Source organism: Antennarius striatus, chromosome 3, assembly GCF_040054535.1.
Source record: "Antennarius striatus isolate MH-2024 chromosome 3, ASM4005453v1, whole genome shotgun sequence".
Classification (NCBI taxonomy): domain Eukaryota; kingdom Metazoa; phylum Chordata; class Actinopteri; order Lophiiformes; family Antennariidae; genus Antennarius; species Antennarius striatus.
In genome coordinates, this window is record NC_090778.1 from 6336647 (window position 1) to 6354953 (window position 18307).

Here is an 18307-nt window from a genome sequence, read left to right on the forward strand (position 1 = left end):
ATAAGGATTTGCACACAAATATATTACATTTTACAGCCTGAGCAAACTCTAAGCAGAAACACACTCATTTAGACCAACTTAGTCCTTTACAGTAGACTGAAGATTAAGGCTTTTTTTGCATACAAATGACTGCAGTCCATGCTAGAATATAAACATCCATACAGATTACTGATATTAGAGTTTATGCTCCCAAGGTGATATGATCATAGCCAATGTAAAAAAAACAACTAAAAAAACAATATACCACATTTTAATAAGAGACAATAGGAACAAAATTTACCCCAATGGTGAACCATTTAACTTCATGAAAGGGCGTAATGTGCTTCATCAAATACTGGTTGGAAGCCACATGGATGTTCACACGTGTCAGTTAAACATTGATGATTAATCTCACTCGTACACAGGCACAAAGAAATGGAAGAACAGTTCATTGCCACTATATTCACACTTTCAATTTTGCTGACCAAAAACACTTTCTGAAAAATCATCAGCCATAATGAAGCAGCATTAAAGCCACCTATGTTATATTACATGGCAGAGGATGACTTAATCCCTTTTAGTGAATAAAATCACCGACTAAGCAAGGGAAAACTGGCCCAACAGATTACTTTAATAAGAATTATACTTTGAAACATGATCATTTAACTGAAAATGAAGGATCCTCTTTGGAGAGGCTGTCATGGAAGTTGTAATTTCAAACTCTAAATAAATAATAGCATAATAAAAATATAAACAGCTGTCAAACAAAGAGGAAAGAATAAAGCTGTAGCGTATGAAGAATTACTCTGCAAAAGCACATCTGTGCTGATGAGAGAATGCCAAATGTTGGCAGCAATTGTTAATAAAAGAGAGAAAGGGAAAAGGGTCTGAAAGTGCCTTCATGGATAAAGCTCCACTCTCTCTCTGTTGGCCTGAGAAAAACTTTTCAGTTATGATTGCTGCTGTTCTGCATCGTTATTATTTTCCACCGCCATGTTGTTTGGAGATGTTGATGATTTGGAGATATCGTTTTGAAGACCCAGTTCCTCCTCTGTGTTTGTCCATGAGCTTATTGACTCATGTACAGTTACTGTGTGTTCCTCCATCTGCCTTTGAAGACTGTCCATCTCCTCCCTGACAGGAAAAAAAGCAAAAGATGTCCAAGTTGCATCGGACAACACAAAAAAACTTAATGCAGCTACGCTGACCATATGAATCAAATCATTTGGTAGGAAAAAAAGACTCACTTGAGCTGCCGTAGACAGTTGTGTAGGTTATTGAGGGGCTCCTTGCTGACAGATGTTGATGGTTTCAGCAGCTCGTCTAACAGGGAGGCGGGAACTGGGCAGTCTGGGATCTTAACTGGTGTCACTGGATTGGATGGGTTCCCCTCAGTCTTAAGATCCATGCGCTGCTGCACCAAAAAACAGTATCAGAAGTATTATGTCATTTATCTTCAACAGGAATTCATTTGGTTTAATATTTACATCATCAATCTTTACAACTTTGCTAATGCAGTGGAGATTTAGAGAGAATTACTCATAGAATTGGAGAGGAGCACCTCAGATGTGTAAAAGAGAGTTCTCTGCATCAACATGAAAAATGACTGAGATACCTTTTTTGGGCTTACTCATTTAAAGTTGCTTGTTTGTTTTATGATAATATAAAATACACACGGCACGTGAAAAGCAACTTCACACTAGAGCCGGTATAGTAATACCAGATCATTGTTGGCATAAATGATGATGAGGGGATGTAAATAACTGTCACAGGATGATGCAAGTTTTCTCTGAGAAAGTAACGTGTCTCACCCTCCTTAAGCGGCTCTGTTTCAGGTCCTGTTTGAGCTGCTGGTTCTGCAGCAGGACCGTCTTCATGCTGTTCCTCAGCTCACCCACTTTGGCCTGCAGCATAAACTTGTCCTTCCTGGTGCTGCTCAGCTCCTCCTGCACTGACTCCAGTTCCACCTTGATGTTCTGAGAGGAAGAGTCACCCTCCAAAGTTATAAAAACTTTTAACAAATAACTACGATGTTCACACCGTTGTCCCTCTGTTTAATGGAGTAACCCTGTGCTTCTTCGAGACACCTAATCTAAGTATGATGGTAGCCTTGGGAGCGTAGTGTCCCTATTTTACTGTGAAATTAAGGCTTGCCTGCAGAGCTTTCTGTAGGTTGTCCAGCTCCCTGTGGTGACACTGTTCCATCATCTCCAGCTGCTGCTTCTGAGCCTCGATCTCCCTCTGCCGCTGCTCCAGCTCCCACCTCAGGTCCTCAACCTCAAAAAGTGGTTAATGTCAGACATTTATAACAAGTGATAGGATGAAGACGTCCCAACTGCAGTAATAACACTTATGAAAACCAAAGAGTACATGTTTTAAAAGGTTACCATATTTTCCGCACTATAAGGCACACCTAAAAGCCAAACATTTTCTCATAAACCCGTAGTGCGCCTTATAATCCAGTGCGTCTTATATATGAATAAATATTCATGTTAATATTGGATAAAAACATGATCGCTGAAAAAAGGCGGCAGTCTGGCTGCCAGTCATGCCTACTCCGCCACCAGAGGAGCACCTTCGCACCTTCAGGGCCGACGCCCCTGAACAACGGTAGTCAAGGGTCGTCACCGAAGTCCCAGCTCTGACTGAGCTGCTCTCAGAAGGTAGAGCAGACTGTGATTAAGTAGCAAAACATAAGGAACTTTTAACAATTCTATTAATAAAGTTTGACTGACTTACTGATCTCAGTATTTCCTAACTACTAGGCATCGGAAGTAACCCACTTTAAACTTAATTACTTTTACTTATTATTAAATACTGTATTTAATATCTCCCCACCTATATATTTGAATGACCTCACTTCAAAAAGTCTCACACTGTCACCAACTCCACCCACTACCTGTCAATCAAGCGCCCAACGAATCATGGCACATCTGCCAGAAGGAATCACATGAACAATATGGCGTAAGGCATCTGCTATGTTAGGAGAAGTAATAACTTTCCAGTTAATATAATTTTAGAGTGTCATAACTGTTCCAACAATTTTCATGTTTTTGAGCAGAGATTCCAAACAGCAGGAATGACACAGAAAACGGCAACGAATTCTGAGTAAAACTAGCTGGCTAACAGTCTGTCCAGGTATGGTTTCTGTTTGGAATGGGACAATTGATGTAGTATCCAAAATGCTCCTCGGGCATCTGACAAAAAAAACGGTCTTTAAGTAACTACATTCAGTTCTGTTCATGTAGTCAGCTAACAGAACTATCACTTCTCTAAAATTTCTTTTCCACTTGCTGTTTTGACAGGTGCCTTTTACTTGAACTTTAGCTCCTTTCCCAGTATCATGATTAGTTAGCTTTCTTTCTCCAGTTAGCCTGCTAAAAATTATCTACGGCTTCGCAATGCCCGCCCAGCACCAATGCCTGCCCATCACCATGTTGATTTTTGTCTATGTTGGATGCGCTTGGTTTATAATACCAATACATTTGTTTTCATATGTTTAGTATGAAGTTTGATATTATTGTTGTTATTCTGGAATTTCCACGGGTTCCCACTAGTTAATTATATAATAACCCAAACTGCATTGCTGGTTTTATAAAATGACCATTGGTTCTCTTTGTTAATACATTTGAATAGAATGTGATCATTAGTCCTTCATCAATATTTAATTTAAAATTTCAATGAGAATCCTGACCTCTTGGTTTGTTAGGGGTTTCTTAGCCAGCTCCTCGTCCAGTTGTTTCTGGAGAATCTGAAGCTGTGAATGGGCTTCAGCCAGCTCCTCCTGGAACCTGGAAACCTCCTGAGCATGCTGCTCATCCTGAGCCCTGTGGAGTACGACACATTCAATCCATTTTGAGGACTAAAATGGAAAATTACTGCCCATTTCAAAACGGATTTGATTAAAAATATCCAGTCATTATTGTTGAGTCGGGTAAATTGACATACTGCAGTTTGTGTGATTCACTTTGCAGCGCTTTGACGAGGTCCTCTTTGGCCTGCAGGTCCTTCTTGATCTCTGAAAGCTCCAACATGGCTGCCCTGTAGTGTCGTCTGTTGTGCGCTGCCTCTGCCTTTGCTGCTGCCACCTAAAGGACAAGACCTATCATTACATCCCAAGAAAGAACCCAATCTCATTGACCAACGACTGGTCATCTTTCATCTTCCTAACATTAAGCCTGGCTAATGTTCTCAAGATTAATACTCAAAATAATTTGTATGACACACTTTTTTGAATCATCGTGAAGACAACTGTGTGTAGTCTGATGACTAGATCTTTTTAAAATATTCATGGACATCTATAAATCCTGAGACGGTTGAATACACAAGCTAAACAAAAAGCTACTTCATTCATAAAATATCCACTTCATATCATTTTAAAGTAAAGATCAGCTTATCCAAGAACTGGAGTATTTTTTTTTAATAATTTTGTAAACTATTGTAATGTATTTATCTGTTTTTATTCCTGTGTGGTTTGTTTTTTGTTTTGTTTTTTAACACCTGAGAGCTCAGGATAGAGGATAGGAGAGGACTTGCTTCAAAGAAAGAAAGTTTAAAAACAACAAAAACAGAACGTGTTTCTCCTGACCTGTTCTTTCAGGTCTCTGACTTTGGTTTTCTCTTTTTCCAAGGCAAGTTGTAGTGTCTGTACAACCTGCTTCATTTGCTGGTCCTCCTCCTCTTTACGCTTAAGAACAGCTTGAACCTGAAAAAATGATTTTTGTTCTCTTAAAAACACATTTTTCTATTTTGGTAACACAATGTTTCTCACCTGCAAGTTAAGCTGGACGAGATCTGCCTCTCTCTTAGCTAAAGCAGACTCCAAAATGTTGGAATGCTCCCTCAGTGTATTATGAGACTGAGCCAATCCAGCCAATTTCCCTTTTTCATGTTCAAGCTCCAGTGCTAGCTTCTTGTTGGCATCTTCCAACTTTCGAATCCGCTTCTTGAAGCATCGTGACTCTTGGAGCTGTGAAATTCCATCATGTTATATTATAGCATACACTGACTGAGTGATTGCAGATGTAGAATCACAGGATTGTGATTAGGGTCTTATCTTTCCCACTACTCACTTCATCCTCGAGCTCCAGGACCTTCTCCTGGTACTCCTCTAGCTCTGTGGAGGTGAGGGTGATCACTTCCTGCAGCTCCTTCTCTAGCATGGTCTTACTGTTGGTCACAACCTGCAGCTCAGCCTGTAGAGCTTTAATCTTCTCCTGGACGACACATAAAACCAGACTGTATTTCTACAAACAACATACGTACAGGGGTATTAACTATTAAATGATAAATATACTTATAATGAAGTATGAGATGAGACAAACGCAGACTTGAGGTTATCCTGTGATAACTGACGGTCCCATTTTTGATTTCTTCGTTCAGACTATGTAGAATGCTTACAGTAGAACAATCTAATGTCACACAAGCTAAATTTATTTTCTTCCAAATTTGTTTGACTGGTCGACCATCTCTCATGCAGAAAAGCAGGAAGTCTCAATATTCCTTTTACTTTACAACCTCCTAATGTTGAGAGAACATCGATAAAGAGTCACGCAGACAGACACTGTGCCTCATCTTCAATTGAACTGTAAATGAACAGAACCCACAAACTGTTTGAAGCTCTGCTAACTGGCTAATTTATATAGTACCTGTAAGACCTGACTGTTTCCCCCATCGGACACCTGGGCCTTGAGCTTGACCAGCTCTGCTTCTGCTGTCTCCTTATCAGTCAGAGCCTCTTGCAACCTCCTGCTGAGGATCCCCACGGCATTCTCGTACGCTTTGTGTTTGGCCTTCATCTCCTTCTGAGCACTGGTCAAATCTGTTCCCAACCGCTTCATGCGCACCTTCTGCTCCGAGATGGCTCTGTCCAAACAAAATCAGTTTAAAAATATCCACAGAGGATGTAGCATTGTTTGTAAACTAACGTATACATGAACAAAAAATGCAGGTATGGAAACTGTGTATCTTTAAATTCACAGATCCAGATAACATAGAACCTTGTGGTGAGGATGTAAATACTTGTCGTACATAATACTGACTCATATATAAATGTAGAGAGGAATTACATTCTGCATTGTAATCTATTTGAATTTAGAAACAGCACTTCAGAGATATGGATTGTGGCCCAAGTCATCACTGACAACTCTGGATGGATGACTCACTTTTTGGCTTCTCCCTCCAATTGCTCCACCTGTTTCTTTAGGCTTTCGTTCTCTTCTGTCACTGCTGCCAGATGGCTCTGATCAAACTGGACAGACTAAAAAATAAAGAACACTTCACAAATAACAGGATTCATACAAGAAAACAGTTTTATTTGCTCATACCACACTCAAACCATCTTTACTTTGTAAAGTAAATTTGAGAAGCCCTACCAAGCAATTTAAAACATGTATGTACCTGAATTTGTGCTTCTAGCTGATCCCTCTCCATCTGAATAGCTTTCAGATGAGCCTCCATGTTGTTCATCTGCACCTGGACTCTCACCACCTCCTTCTGCAGCCGGGCCTGCTCCAGTTCTGCCCTTTGCTTCTCCCCTTCAAGACCCAGGAGCTCCTGCTTTAGCTCATTTACCTCCGACAAAAGACGCTTTTTGGTGGACTTGAGCTCACTGATCAACTGGTCTTTGGATATGGTATCCCGGCGATAGGCCTCTACCATCACCTGGAGAGTCAATAACCGTGTATCTTAGTAATGAAATAATATTTTCTCCCTTTGAGGTGAGCAGCCATTTCTCCTCATGTTTTGACTGAGAAGGCAGACTGAAAACTTCATAAAACACTAGATGCAGTGATGAAAAGAAGGATGCAACAAGATTTGAATTGCACAGACCACATTCTTCCAAAGCTGGAAATTTTGTAAGATATTACAGGAAAGCTGTGATGTGATTTTTAATACAATTTTTAATTTAATTTAATTTAATTTAATTTAAATTTAAATTTAAATTTAAATGTTTCACGATTTTCATACTGGCACATCTTCAAAAAGAGTACTATCTGCAGTGAGAACAATTAAACATAAAATGGTTAAGAACAAAATTGTCTTGAAGAACTTCCAGTTGAGGACAACAGGATTCAGTTCAGCTACTTGTTTAAACAAAATTAGACATAAAGACGTCATCTGACTGGTTTCCCACTGTCCTGTAAACTTTTAACAAGCACTTGATGACCATTTATGTCTCTTGACTTCACATGCTATTCATCGAAAGTCTTCAATACAATTTGATGAATGTCACTGCAAACGTCAGCAGGTTCCACAAAAAGCCAAGTCTTGAAAAAAAATGTTTTAAACAATTCACATTTCTGCCACTCTGTCAATAAACTCCACCCTCTTTATCACAGTCTGTCAGTGCTAAATGAGCAGCACCCACTGCTCAATCCACTGAGGCGTGTCGACCAGCGCTCTTCTGAGACAACAGCCATCAGGCTCTACAATACATCCTCCCACGACAACATCTGAAAAGCCAGCTGGTGGATTCATGACGAGTGTTTTTGAAATGTGCGCAAAGCCTGTGCTTGCCTTACGCTAACATTAAGCATTGAGAAAGAGGCGCAGGGGAAATGTTTTACCTTCTGCTGTAGGAACTGGTTCTTCAGTTTTTGAGCTTGCTTCTTGAGGGAACTATTATCCTGTTGAAGTGTTTCAATCTGTGACAAATCAAAGGGGCTTTGTTATTCAGCACACTCGTGGTGAAGTAACCGAAGCAATAGGTGTTACTATTAAAGTATACGGAAATGAATAGAAATGATACAGAAAGAGAATGTCAACATTAAGCTCCTGTAATCAATATTGTCGTTACTTTTCCATGCTATTTGTTTCACTGGTGTTGTATCATACCTGACTGGCTTTGACCTGGATTTCCTGTTTGAGCTGATCCAGTACATCGGAAGCCACCAGAACATCCTCCCCCAGACGTTCTGCATTTTCATCAAGTTGGCTTTTGTCGGCTCGGGCTGCCTGTAGGGCTACCTCTAGGACGATCTTCTCATTCTGGAGGTACTGGATGCTGTCGTCCTTGGCGGTACTCTCCGTCTGCAGCTCGGCTAGCTGGGCCTCCAGCTCCAGGTAACGGGCCTCCAGCTGGTTGATGGACTGTTCTTTGGTGTGCAGGTTCTCCTGAGTGGTGGTCAGTTGGCGCATCAGCTCCAGATGCTCTTTCTGGAGAGCCTGCAACTGCACATCCTTCTGAGAAATGGTCAGCTTTACCTAAGCAGAGTTTGAAAAGGAAACAGAACATAATGATGATTCTACTTTCCAAACAAGGTATAATATATATTCTGATTCCACTCAGTATGACTACCTGCTCCAGTTCCCTTTCCAGGGTGCTGGCTGTGTTGGCCAGTTTTAATAAGTGTTCTCGCTCTTCCTCAAACTCCTCCAGTTTGTGCTGCAGATCATCTTCCACCATGGTCTTTGCATCCTGGATATGCTTGTAATTAGCTTCTTGTGTCAGCATGTCGGCCTAAATCCACAGGAGCAAAAGACTGATTTAATAAAATACATATTCAACAATTGAAAAAAAACAAAACAAAACAGGTCTAATAATACAATAAAGTAAGATCTGATTATTTAGAAAATCCTGTCTGAAAATTTGTTTACTTCTGGCCAGATAAGACACCCATCATGTATGAGCTGGATTTACAATCCTGATGAAGACATATTAAAAAACAATGTTTGAGAACGCACCTCAATGCTCTGGAGCTGCACAGCGATACGTTCTTTGTCTTTAATGGAGCGGTGTTGGGTCTCACTGAGCTGGTGGGATAGAGTCACATTCTCCAACTTCAAATGTTCCACAACACCGATCTGATTCATCTGTCCCGTCTAGAAACAAAAAAAGGATGGACAAATAAGTAACTTCCTCTCTGTCAAATCTGAAAGCTTGATGAAAACCCACCTGCATTAAGATCAACCTTACCTGTATGGTGGCCATTTCGTTTTGTAGTCGTACCCTGGCCTCCTGGGCCAGAGCTAGCTGCTGCTGGTACCACTGTCTGACCTGCTGGAGTGATTCGATTTCAGCCTGTGATGTCTTCAATCGACTCTGCAGGGTGCTGCGGTCCAGCTGGACCTGATGAAGCTGGCTCTGAAGGCCCCCCATCTGCTGACGCAACTCTTGGACTGAACAAGGACGAGATGAGACATCTCTTTTATAAATGTGTCAGTATGCAAACTAGTAGTCAAGGTATACACATCTTTACTAAATGGTTAATTAAATTCCAAGTACAATTAAAGATGTGGCCACACAAGCTGAGTGGATCACCATCACTCACCTGTGGTGTCTCTTGAGGCTACAGTGCTTTGCATCTCCTCCACCTTCCCCATCAGCCTGTTATACTGGTCTTCAGCCAACTTCAGGTCATTACTTAGAGAAGCCAAGCTAGCATTCTTGCTCTCCAGACTGCCTTGGAGCTCCACCATGGACTTCTCTAGCTGGCTGCAGTTCTGTCTTAGTCTGCTAACCTCCGTGGTGAGGGTGGTCTGCTTTTCCTGGCTGAATTGAGCCTCCTCCTTCTTAGCCTGCAGCAGAGCATTCACTGCAGCCAGCTGTGCCTGAAGCTCTGTCTTCTCTTTCAGAGCCTGTAGAAAAAGACAGTGCCGTCAGCACTTGCACCAAATTATTCTTGATATTTACAAAATACAGTATTATCTTCAAATAGTTGCACAAGCCTTTACGTAGACAGCACATGCAACAGGCCTTTATAAAAAGCAGGTTATAATAGAGGCAGGTCTTATTGTGTGATTCCCTTTGATAAATTAAGTCATGATGTAGCACACATCACAGAATGAGAGATTGTAAACAACTCTGAACAATGCCAACTTTCACATGACAAAAAGTTAAATATTAAGTATTGAAATACTTCTGGTGCCAGATATCAACCTGTCATCTGGAGGTGGTGAATGGACTGTGTTTACAGGCCAGGCATTTGCGTTACATCCGATGCAAACATAATATTAGATGGTAGGTATTTGTGAACAGTAACTAGAAATATACCAGTTCAGTAACTGGTACATGACATTACCTGATTGGCTTCAGATGACAAAGATTCCAGCTGACCCTCCAACCTCATTTTCTCTTTCAGCACCTGAAGCATTTCATCATGGCCCATCAATGAACTCTCCAAAGAAACACTGAAATAAACGTTAACATTAGTAGGCGAATACTTTTAGACAGTACAAGGTTCAATGTGTGGATTTGTCTTTCTCATTAAGCAATATTATAACATAGTATGACTTCAATTTAACAGTAAATACAACACGTATGCCTAAAACTGCCAAATGCAGTCATTATTGTATCTGATCCCGTGCTGATGGTCAAATACCTGCTGGAAAAACTATCCCTGCGGCTTCGCGATTCCGCTGTCTCTTCTCGCTCCTGCTCCAGCTCCAACAGATGCTGCTCTTCACTTGCTAACTGCAGCACCTCCTGCAGGGAGGGAAACTGGCCCATGGCCTCTGGGGCGATCTCCCTGCCCTCCACTGTGTAGGGTCCCTGTTGCCTTTCCACTGCTGCAGAGAGCCTGCCATACGTCCCCCTGGTGGACACACTGCTGTAAGACGAGCTGTCGCTGTCATTGCCGTCGTTCCCTGGTCTCGTTCCTGATTCGCTGCCGTCCATTTCTGATACGTTGTCCCCAACCTGCAGCAAAGCCCCAGGCTGAGCTTCCATCTCACAGGTGTTGCCCTCTGATATCACACTGACCTCAGACACAGTAGACACTGAGCTAATGGTGGACTGCAGGGAGCTCATGGTGGTATCTGCTGTTACACCACCTCCTCCCCCACCTCCGCCATCATTCTCAGGGGATATGTAGTCAGCCAAGGAGTGGATCTTGCTTGGACGTGGTGACCTGGACTTTATCTCTTTAGAAGGTGGAATTCCTAAGCTACCCAGTTTGGGACCTCGGGGAACACTGGTCCTCAGGAAGGAATACTCCTTGGTCATGGACACAGTGTTGGCCCTGGGTAGACCCTCAGGATGCAGCATGAGCTCTGGATCCAGAGTGCTAGAAGGACGGTTCTTGGTGGTGGTACGGCGAGACTGGAAGCATCCCAAATAACAGATTGACATTAACATGTATTCAAATAGAAACTTTGTGATACCAATTCAAATGAAGAAATACACAAAATATTAGGCCAAAACTGTGGCACATTAAAATCAAATCATCTATAATTCGTCAATTGTTTCTCTAATGGGTTACTTTCAAAATTTTCAGGAATCTCCTAAAGCTGTGTGCAACTCTTTCCACAAACATAAAGCACAACATGAAAGCAACATATACCAAAAAATCTTCCAAAATATGAATCAAAATTAAGAATTCTCTGAAGGTGAAACCACATGTTGAACTAATACCAAAACATGCTGAGGAAAGAGTTCAAACTAAACTGACAGCTCCTCCATTCTCTCACCCTTTCCTTGTGTCTCTGCACTCTGTACTGTTTGAGCTGCTCCTCCAGACGCCGACGAGCCTCCAGGCGAATCTTTTCCTCATTCTCCATCTCAAATGATGGGTTTGCATGGGCTAAAGGAAAAAAAATATTTCAAGCTTAACAAAATTCGAAACAAAATTGTATACACCCCATCCCCACATACTGGACAAAAACTGGTTTTATGATTGCAACAAAAGTCAGTTGCCTTAATTTAAAATATCCCCAAAAAAAGACATTAAAAAGAGATTAGTTCCTTTTGGGAGCAATTAGTTCAAACAGTGTTTCAAACAAAGCATGGATACCAAATTTTGATCAAGCAATCAAGTGTCTAAAAGCAGCAGACTGAAACAACTAAAACCAATTTCCAGGATAGTAAACATCTAATAAATTAATCAACACACAAGCATGTCAAAAGGGATGGGAACATGCGACAAATACCTAAGGATCCCAGAGAAAAATGAGGTCAAACTGCAAACAAGCATAGCAGGGCAATGAACTCCACATGAGATTATGCTTACACAGCTCAGTCTCTTGCATAGGTATACTGAGTTTGAGTGACTGCAAAGAGTCGCCCGTGTGAACCGTGACCTCAGCACTAGCCCCCTCAGACTTCTCTAGCATCATGGGTGGATATGAAGCCACACCTTGGGAGGGCTCGTAGGTCTGGGAGGTAACAGGAGAGCTGGTGCTCTGGGGAGGGGCTGTTGGAGTAAGAGACCCATTTGTGTGGATGCTGTCTGCAGCACTGAAGCCTTCTGCCACTCCGTCTTCATTTACCATTGCACTGGAACTAACAGGACCTGAAAATGGAGTGAGGAAGAGAAGCCCCAGGGAGACGATCAATGATAATGAGTTCTTGTGACTCAACTACAAACATATTTCAGGTTATTCCAGCTGATGAGCCGGATGGACAACTTTGTGAAACTAAAACTGCTGAAGTACGTAAAAGTACTTGTTGTTATTACTGAAGCATCCCTTCAGTTGTACCTGCTATTGTATCAGTTTGTTTATCTTCCAAAGTGTTAGATTTAAAGGCAATGAAAATGTCATTTGTAACAAAGGCTAAGTTAGAAAGAGGTGTGATACACATTTATGCAAAACCAAACACTGCAAAATGTATACCAAATGAACTATTTCACAAACCAACACTGAAATCAAATCACTGTTATGCTAACATAACCAAGTCAACTTAGCAGTCATGTAGAGTTCTTCTGAGTCTGTAAAATAATGACCCCAATAATTAGCATGAGCCTAAAAATAATGCCTTCTTCAGGAAAATCAAACCTGACAAAAACAACAACTGCGATGGTAAGAGTCAAAATATCTGATCAAGGAGAGAGAAACTGAATCAACATACTTTACATTTGTAGTAATACAAAACTGATAATATTAGGAATAACCACTGATGTAACATAACTATGTAAAGTTATTACTAGTGCTATAAATTCTTTACTGCACAACTTTAAGGTATTTGTATCTTATTTGATTATTTCCATTTTCTGTTACTTTATAGGTCCAATCCACTATACTGTGGTGACCAATATTGGATTTCTTTATTTGATCATTTAAATCATGAGTTACTTTGTATATTAAGATTCAGAACACAATAATTACCATACAAAATTATCTGTAACACCAATTATCACAAATACATCATGGAGAAACGCTAAAATCATGGGGAAAATGCTGACTGCAGGATATTTAAATCCATCTCTTATATTTAAGGTTCAAAAACATTTTTTAGGCATTTCCAAGATAAACTACTTTTTTCCCTGAGGTTCTATCACACGACACTGGTAAAACACTGGATGGCGACAAATTAGAATTCAGTTCAGGTATTTAACACATTAGTCCAAGGAGCTATAAGGGTGTGGAGAGTTAACTGGTCACCAAAATGGGTCATGCATGGTAAGACAAACAACAACTGTTACACAAAAGAGACACCAGTCATAGACCTATGAGAGAAAGAACTAAGCCAAAGTATGACTGACATGCCTGAATATCTTTTAACATGTAAATATATGTCAGAAACCACCGTCAACCACAGTTCTTGTGGTTTTGATGATTAATATTGCTTTCAGAGGAAAAGAAGCCCCTACAAAGCTGCAGGCTTAACGCAGTGTAGTATTGTTAGCCTGAAATTGGGCTTCATTCACACACACACACACACACAGACACACACAGACTCACACACAGACACACAAACACACACACACACACACACACACACATAAACACACACACAAAGTGAATTTTGTTTTGCACCTACTGTTGCATCTCCTGATGAGTACTCACCATTATGAATGTCTCCCTTTGTGTTTTGAGTGTCTTTCTGTCCTTTCAGATGGTTCAAATGGGTTTGTCCTTCCATAGAATGGGCTTCAACATCTTTGGGTTTTATTACAGTAGGTTCTTGATAATCGCTAGCCTCACTCTGAACTACAATTAATTCACTTGTATCCATTTCAACGAAAAACTGAGCAATACTGGTGGTTCAACTTTGGAAAAAACTGCTCACATCTTCTTAGCGGTTGGCTGGCTGGAAGGATGTCTGTGATCAGTAACACTTCTGAGCACAGACAAAACTACAGAGAGAAAAGACATAGTTGGTCATCTGGCTGAGAATTCACATCTCTCGTTTTGACATCATGAAACAAATATCAATATAGTGTATAACACAGGAGATGCTGTAGCTTCTCAAGAATAACCTGTTTAGACAGTAGCAACGTTATGTTACACTGCATGCTTTAATTTACACACAGAAGTCAGGGGCTACCTGTTCTATGAGTTAAGATTATTATGTAATTTAGGGCTATTATTAAACTCCTTTTCTTGTACATACAGAGAAACAAACAAACGACCATAGATGAATAGTTATTACACAAAAACGTATCTTTTTTTTATTGTCTGCACAATGTGTTGATGATGATGATGATAATGACAACTTACCACTTACACGAACAACAATTTAACCCAATCCTTCGACCCGCTGTACCGCAATATTATCTAACGTCAAGACTGTTGCTGCCGCTTCTCACACACGTGGCGAAATGTCCCATCCAGCCCAGAAATATGGAAGTCATGTCAATAGATTACGGACGTCTATTGACAGGCAAGGCCTGGGTCGCTTTTTGGAATTTTACAATCTGCAGTTCAGCTGTCTCTTTATTTAGGACAGAACGGTCCAGCTGTCGAACTATAGCACGATGACGATGAAAACATAAAGAGTTCATGTTTATTTACAGCTAAGTAATTATCCTACGCCCTCTGTCACTTCAGCTATCCATCAGTGATAGCCTTTGACTCTATGGCTGTCTTGCTAAGTAAGCTGGATCCACCGGTTCAGAAGACATACGACCGAAATCATTGATAAAACTCAATGTAAAGATCGTCATATCGGTCTCATCAAATTATTTGGCTTACAAAACGTCAGCGTGAGTGGAAAATTATGGCTCATAAGTAGCTGGATAACACTAGTTAGCTAGAGATGCTACAGAGACAGCTAAGCTAGCTTAGCGAAGATGTGTTCGTGACGGGAACTGTCAAGCTACAATCCCTAACGTGCTAGCAAGAAAACCCAGCGACAACATAGAAGAGTGAACTCTCAAACATTTTGAATAAATTAACGAACTAGCTTTTTTGGCATAAAGGCAACAAAATCTCTCAGTGCAAATCTTATACTGACAAGTAACACAAATTATTAAAAGGACAATAACCGCTCACCTCTTCGCGAGCTTCGCATAACACTACGTGGCTGTTTGGTTTCCGTCTCTAAAGTGTCCGACTAGAAACACATTCGCTGTCTGGGAGAACAAGTAAAGCTTGTCGGACAGAAGATTACCGATTGTGTACAATCACAATGTTGACTTTACATATAACAAACCAAGAAAATATGGCGCTGCTTTTGTGAGATAACAATACTGCAAACGCCTATCCCGACACTTAGGTGTTCGTTTATTACACGGGCCTTTATATGGGAAGGACTGTAATACATGTGTCAGATGAGGTGAGCGCTTAACTCTGGTGAAGAGGAACTGCGCCCTGATTCTGTACTGGACCACCCTGGACTTACAAACCAATTGTTGTCGCAGTGTATGTTGTGCAGAATGCATGGACTGCATTAAACTAATCAAACTGAATTGAATAATTCATTCATCCATTGTCATTTATTACATTGGGTTTCAGAAAACGTACATGATGAGAATACAAATTTGTATTCCCATCATAGATTTTTTTTTCCTGTTCCCTTTCTGTTAAAGGAAACAGAAAATAAGTAATTCTAGTCGGGTCTGTTCTCAGTCATCTGTACATTTCAACTTCAAAGTACATTTAACCATCTTGAGGGCAGCATGTACCAACGAAAAAAATCCAGGTTTGCAAAAACACAGAACACAACAAAACAATAAATGAGTAGACTTTCAGATCATAAAATATATATTTAATATACAATGCCACAGAGGCACTCAAACCCCTGCCAGTAACTGAGGGCGTACGTAAAATATTTTTTATTTGGTTTGGTTTTTATTAAGTGTGATAATGAATTCCATAAATGAAAGCCCATGTAAGATATTGCAAGTTTACCAACTGATGTGTTGACAGTGGGAATGTGTAGATTTCCTTCTTTTTCATGGCCTTGTACTGTAGTTGAGAGAAGGTATTTGAGAATAGTTTATTAGATTTTGTGGTAAGTACTGTAATTTTTTAATAAGCCATAATTGAAGAAGCATACCTAAAGTTTGTGTAATCTATGAACATCAGCAATATGCAATTTGTTGAATAAAGGAGCTGAGGGTGCTGCGTAATCAATGTTATTGCTCTGTCTTTTTTTTAGGATAATGGCATACAAATATCCATGACATGTGAAGGATATGTTGATCCTCATACTTCAAGACCATATGCGGTTAAATTAGAGAACTGTAGAGTATGGTAAACAAATATAGAAAGTGTAAGCTTAAATAAAATTCCAACTTTCTGTCTGAGACTAGAGTTTATTATCTGGGTGTGTTTTGACCAAGTTAGTAAGCTTGTCTACGAGTATGCCCACAATAAATGTAGATTCAACTTCAAGTATAACCATTTTTTTTAATGTGGAGATAATCAACAATGATATTTTTATGACTACTAAGAGAATGTAATTTGTTCTGAGATTATTTATACTGAATTTGTTCCAAACATAGCTACACATCAACTTGATTCAAAATGATATTGTGTTGATTTACAGGGAAAATATGGGCCAAATTAGTATCATCTCTGAACTCAGAATTTTAAAAATGTTGATAAATGACATGATATATATGAGAAAGAGTGGGTTCAATAACAGATTTCCAAGATAGCTACACATCAACTTGATTCAAAATTATATTGTGTTGATTTACAGGGAAAATATGGGCCAAATTAGTATCATCTCTGAACTCAGAATTTTAAAAATGTTGATAAATGACATGATATATATGAGAAAGAGAGTGGGTTCAATAACAGATTTCCAAGAGTAACAGAGGATCTGTAAACCACTGAAGAGGAAGACCTCCTACACCATAGTGAGAACGTTTGGATAACATAAATAGTGTGATGAATAACTTTCGAGAAGTCAACGAAACTACCAAGTGGGATTTTACTAATGTCTTGTTTTTTAATCAGACTGATAAAGGATAGTTTTGTGCTTTAGGTTTGTTGAAGTATACTGAGGTTCGTAAAGACTGTTATTTTGTTATGTAAAATTAATATGATGTGTTTAAAAAAATAAACAAATAAGGTGGGTACAGACAACATTTTCTAGGAACTGGCTTATAAAAATATCTAAAAAAATATGCAACGCAGGTTCCATAAACAGCAATCCTACCCCTGCAGGCTGGCACGTCCTGCAGAATGTTTTGTCCTTTTATTTAAAAAAAAAAATCCTGCAATATCATACTGTCAAACCAGTGCAACCCACTTGAATTTTAGTGCAAATAAACTGCCAGTGGTAAATTCAAAATTTTTACGGAAAGTATTGAAAAATATCTTTTAAAAAAAGGTAGATTACTGTAAATCTAATCAGGAAGATCCCAAGTGTATGTAAGGATACCATCTAGTGGTCATATTATGAATGACACCGACTTTGACTTTGAACTATTAAAATGAGTTGAAATAACAATCAAATAATAAATAAAGATAATTCTTCGTTTACGTGCAACCCTAAAAATATGATAGCGTAGAGTAATACTATTCGGGCTGAACTTTTCCAGGAGCTTGTGTGACCATTAGTCTGTTTCCAAACAATTTGTTTGAAAGATTTGACATTATTATGATTTCCGCTGTCCTGAGGGAGAAGAATTGAAAGACTGGATTAAAATCGGTTTATCTAGAAGTAATCAAAGCTCGTGATTTTGATTAGATGTGGGAAGATTATAAACATCCTTTGAACCCGTTGGATCTGGTTATGTGGAAGACACCGTCAGTGGGATATTTCTCTGAAGAATTCTGCGTCCTCTGATCAAATAAGAAGTGATCTCAAAGATTTATCTGAATTTAAATGAATTCTTGTGATTATTGTCGACCTCGCCAAACTGAAATACTGGATTCCACCTCCAATAACATCTAGATTTAATTTTGGTTATTAAAAGAAGTCGCCGATTTCATTTGGCATTGAGAAACAGAAACACCTAAACCCTTTAGCTGACACAGGTTGGAAATGAACTCAATATATACAGACAGGATTTTACGCATTTTTGTGCAACTGTTCCTGCCTTTGAAATTTAATAAAATCGTGAATCGTCCAGACATGTCTATAATGCTTTACTACAATATTATCATTGTAATTAGATTTGGAGATAAACGTCACGTCACGGCGGTTCAACCCGCACTAAATATTAGGAGCAGGAGATCCCCGTGGGGGTCTGGTCCACTCCTGTGAGTCCTC

General features: G+C 39.7%; 1 protein-coding gene across 5 annotated transcripts; it reads right to left on the minus strand.

The window, feature by feature from the left end:
- Positions 1-407: 407 nt before the first annotated feature.
- Positions 408-15234, minus strand: golga3 (golgin A3). 5 transcript variants are annotated; one of them, XM_068311307.1, is made up of 24 exons: positions 15133-15234; positions 13705-13994; positions 12054-12209; positions 11389-11501; positions 10302-11020; positions 10002-10110; positions 9252-9558; positions 8897-9099; positions 8665-8802; positions 8279-8440; positions 7816-8184; positions 7548-7625; positions 6379-6642; positions 6144-6238; positions 5628-5844; positions 5052-5195; positions 4751-4948; positions 4568-4684; positions 3928-4067; positions 3674-3806; positions 2134-2256; positions 1791-1955; positions 1227-1393; positions 408-1113 (listed from the first exon to the last, which is right to left on the minus strand). In XM_068311307.1, exons 2-24 carry the CDS (start codon positions 13871-13873, stop codon positions 930-932), a joined length of 4470 nt encoding a protein of 1489 aa, XP_068167408.1. In that variant the 5' UTR covers positions 13874-13994; positions 15133-15234; the 3' UTR covers positions 408-929. The 5 variants fall into 5 exon arrangements, with proteins under 5 accessions (XP_068167408.1, XP_068167407.1, XP_068167406.1 ...); XM_068311306.1 differs by having other exon boundaries at positions 6144-6229; positions 11928-12209; XM_068311305.1 differs by having other exon boundaries at positions 1227-1390; positions 11928-12209.
- Positions 15235-18307: the final 3073 nt, after the last annotated feature.

Bases quoted from the DNA above. Each gene is read 5' to 3' on its own strand.
- golga3 (XM_068311303.1), bottom strand. From the start codon at position 13,873: ATGGATACAAGTGAATTAATTGTAGTTCAGAGTGAGGCTAGCGATTAT. The intron at 9,559-10,001 runs GTAATGTCATGT...CTTTTTCTACAG, and splicing joins TGTCATCTGAAGCCAATCAG to GCTCTGAAAGAGAAGACAGA. The intron at 7,626-7,815 runs GTATGATACAAC...GATTTGTCACAG, and splicing joins TCCAGGTCAAAGCCAGTCAG to ATTGAAACACTTCAACAGGA.